Below are 4,372 nucleotides of genomic sequence, written 5' to 3' on the forward strand. Positions count from 1 at the left end.
TATATTTTAATATAATAAATTATTTTTATTTAATTATTTAAATTGAATCTGAGCTTTTTAAGATTGAAATTAACTACTGTATAATACATAGACATATTTATCGTATATAATTAAAATTTATAATAAATTATACATATAAATAATTATTATATTTGAATATATAAATTATATTTAAAAATAGTATATATAAATATTTTTAAGTATATAAATTATATTTTAAGATTTATAATAAATAAATAATTTATAATAAAGTAAAAGTTTTTTTTTTTATTGATAAAATATTTTAAAATACTAATATTTAATTTATAAATAATTATAATAAATAAAAATTGAATTAGAAAAATATTTTTTTAAAAATCTATACAAATCCGCTGTTCAAAAAAAAATCAAATTATACAAGGGTTGATTAAGAAAAATGTACAAAAAAACAACACACCTTTCTATTTCATGATTTTTAAAATTATTTATCCATTTTTGAAAAAAAATGAAACAATACAGTATAATTTTAAAAAATATTTTTAAAATATAAAAACCAAATCATAATCAAATGCTTTTAAAATATTTGAGCTCAATGTTTTATTGTCATCTGACATGCAAGACGAAAGGAACTGTTTGAATTCCAGCTGGTCACCAACGTTGCGCAAGTGACAGATTTAAACTTATTCTAATTGTTTATATTCTACCCGAAAATTTAACTAAGTTATTTATTTAAAATAAAAAAAATTAATTTGATTAAAACTTAGAAATACATGGAACAGACTAAATCAATTCAATTTAATATAATATAATAAATAAATTTTAGAATAAAAAATATATAACTATTAAATTAAAATAATTTTGATAATATATTTTAAATTAAAAATTATTATTATAAATATAATATCATGTTAAACACAATATTTTAATTATAAAAAATTTATTATTATCATACATTTATTTAAAAATTACTATAAATAAAAATTTAAAGATTTCATTGATCTAAGCATTAAACATGCATAAGCATAAACATAAATGGTAACATGCAAGGAGATCCAAAAAACAGTTGAATTTGGAGGACTTGGCTGTGACTAACATGACAATTTTCTCTTTGATTTTTATGGGAAGGAGACTTGGGTGGATATCCTCTATGCAGAAGTATGGGAAGGAAATATGGTAAAAGATGAATAGGTTTGTGAATGAAATTGTCCTTGTTAAAGGACTCTTGGTTAAAGATTGAGAATGTATTGTTGAACATGTGTTCCGTGAAGAAAATTAATATGTGAACTTTTTATCTAAGATTGGTTCTTCAACTTAACTAGAAGTGTTTTGTTTTAGGAATAGTTTGGTAATAGATGTTGGAGGGCTGCTGGGTTCTCTAAAGAAAACTAGTTCTATTTTTTATTGTTTTTTTTTTCTTTTTTTCTTATATCGGTTGTTTGAATAAGATAAACACAAACAAACTTAAGATTTATATTAAACTAAGTCACAATACACCAACTGAGTATTTGTTTCACACCGATAACATAGTTTTAACTATTTTTCAACATGTTCATAACTCCATATAACTGAAAATCACTATTCTAAAACTTAAACATCAACATCAGTAACTAATTATCATACATAATTTCTAATCCATTGTCTCTGACACTAAGGTGTGACACCCAAAACAAAGGTCTTCAGTACTATTAAAGTTCTACAACCACACCTGCAAAGAGTGTATAAAAAAAGATTACAAGAAATTACTATAACATATGTTAACTCTGAATTAAATTTGAAAATTAAGTCTAAAAGAAACAAGACCAAATCAAAGGCTAGAATTTAGTTTTTACTTTTTATGATAAAAGAGAGCAAATTTTGCCCAAAGTAATATGAAAATAAGATAATCACATTAAAATAAGAGTAAAAAAAATATACATAACTCTGAATATATATTTCTAATGAAAAAATCCTCACCTTAACTTAAAAGCAGTAGAAGATCTTAATCACTGTCATTATTCCAGCCACCATATTCAGATTCACAACCATTTTCATAGCCATCATAATCAGACTCACCACTATCATAAAACTCACCACTATCATAAGACTCACCACTATGTTCACTCTTCTTACAGTTATCTTCACCACTATCATAAGACTCACCACTATCATAATCAGACTCACCACTATGTTCACTCTTCTTCCTGCTATCTTCACCACTTTGACCATTATCAATCACACTGCCCCTAGAGTTTTCATAACCACTGACATAGCCATCCCCATATCCATGTCCATAGCCCTCTACATAGCCATTGTTATATCCCTGCTCATAGCTTTTTTCTGGCTCTTTCTGTTTTTTCACCTTCCCATTATGGTTGCCTACCTTGTTCTCTCTTTTATTCCCTTCATGAACATGGTTCTTACCCTTGTGCTTCTCATGGCTCTGATCCTTGTAAGCCTCATGATTCTTATCCTCCAGCTTCTCATGCCTCTTAAAGCTAGACCCTCCCACACGCTTGTAATCATCCCACCATGGACATGCCATACTGTTTCAGAGAATTTGATTGAGTTTATCAATAATTCCAAGGAAAACAATGGCAGAGAAGTGAATATTAGCTTAGAAAGAAGCAATATTGTTATGATTTAATAGATATAGATCATGGTAGTAAGTATCGGATGTATCCGATTCGTATCTTACGATACGATTCCGAGGCTCCGCGATTCGAATCGCAAGTCGTCTCGTTTTTTTATCAAGAATCGCATGTGAATCGTGCGTATCGTGGGAAAAAAATCGTGATTCTTGACGATTTCAAAACAGTGGGTGGCGCCTCGAAACCAGGTCGGATCACGCGAGACCCAATTCTGGAAACCCTAAAAAAAGTATTTTTTAGAAAAGAAAAAAAAGCAAAAAAGAGAGGGAAAGTGCCTATCTGTCTTCTTCTCCTACGAATCTCCGTCGATTTGTCTTCTTCGGCAGGTCTCCGTCGATCTGTCTTCTCTAACAGCGGCTCTGTCTTCAGCGACGGTGGTTATATCTTCTCCGGCAACTGCAGACCTATTTTCTTCTAAGAGGGAAGACAGGTCACGGCTTAAGTCTCACCATTAGAAGGGTTAGGATAAATAAGTAGGGTTGAAAAAGTTGAGTCTAAATGGGCCAAATTTTATTTTATTTTTTGATTTAGTTAAGAGACCTTTTAATTTATTATTTTTTTTTTTAGAAAGTAACTTTTATTTATTATTAATTATTATTATTATAATTCAAATAATATTTTAAGTAATAAAAAATTTAATATAACACCTTAAATATTTTGTTTTCTTTATTTTTTTATTTTGTTTATCTACTATAAATTTTTATTATTGAAAATATTTAATATATAAATTAAGTTATGTTTTTATTTTTATGTGTATATTATTATTTATATAATTATATGTATTATAAATTATTTAATATGTATATATATGTAAAAAAAAATAAATAAGAATATATTTATATATTATTAATTATATATTAATGTATAATTTTATTTTTATGTTTGTTTACATTTAAATGTGCTTTAAGTACTTAATTAAATAAATAAATAAATATATATATATATATATATATATATATATATATATTAATTATGTTTTTATTGATTATGAATCTTATCACTATATATTCAATTTACAATTCAAAATATAAACTTTTCAATACAATATTTATATCCGGATTATAGATAATAAGGAGTAGGACACACGTTGCAAAATCATAAATGTTACGTGTTCATAACAACAAAAGTTGTCATTTCAGGTCACAATTTGATTTTTCTTGCATCAGTTGTGTTCCACTCCTCTCGCGTGATAATATGTTCAGAAACGTACATTTTGTTTGGGGCAGAAAAAAGTGAAAAGAAGAAGAAAAAAAATTGTAGTAGGTATATTGTATATATGAAAATAAGAGTAAAAGATTTGTATGTTCCATACTTATATTCATTTTCTCTTACATGAGAAAAAAGCTCCATAAAAGATTAAATTTATACTGTACGTACTACCTATTATTATAACATATATCTTATTTTAGTGTACTGTGCTGTTTTATAAAATTAAAAAATAAAAAATAAAAGCAACCCTGTAGAACTGATTGCACCGAGCAAAACAAAATTGAATATCACGGTGACGTAAAAAAGATACTGCAAATCAAAATCTTTCTACTCAGTTCTTTTATGACCTGATAAGCATTGAGTACCTGCATGAGCTCCACTGGTCAAAACACAAATTCTGAATTCTTTTGTCATCCACGATAAAACTAAACTGAAACTCCATTCATAAATTAAAACTATTGGTTGAAGAATGATTAAGCATTAAACTAGACAAACTTTAAATTTTAAACAAACAACCATGTAAACCAAGTACAATGGTCCGAATTAAATGGTTCATA

General features: G+C 26.6%; 1 protein-coding gene across 1 annotated transcript; it reads right to left on the reverse strand.

Moving 5' to 3' along the window:
• Positions 1-1,425: 1,425 nt before the first annotated feature.
• Positions 1,426-3,070, reverse strand: LOC109814783 (uncharacterized). The gene is made up of 3 exons (XM_020379292.3): positions 2,882-3,070; positions 1,933-2,501; positions 1,426-1,684 (listed from the first exon to the last, which is right to left on the reverse strand). The coding sequence occupies exon 2, from the start codon at positions 2,498-2,500 to the stop codon at positions 1,958-1,960; it is 543 nt and encodes a 180-aa protein (XP_020234881.1). The 5' UTR covers position 2,501; positions 2,882-3,070; the 3' UTR covers positions 1,426-1,684; positions 1,933-1,957.
• Positions 3,071-4,372: the final 1,302 nt, after the last annotated feature.

The sequence above is a fragment of the Cajanus cajan genome, chromosome 3 (genome assembly GCF_000230855.2).
Source record: "Cajanus cajan strain Asha chromosome 3, NIPB_CcT2T_4, whole genome shotgun sequence".
Taxonomy (NCBI): Eukaryota; Viridiplantae; Streptophyta; class Magnoliopsida; order Fabales; family Fabaceae; genus Cajanus; species Cajanus cajan.

Bases quoted from the DNA above. Each gene is read 5' to 3' on its own strand.
- LOC109814783 (XM_020379292.3), bottom strand. From the start codon at position 2,500: ATGGCATGTCCATGGTGGGATGATTACAAGCGTGTGGGAGGGTCTAGC.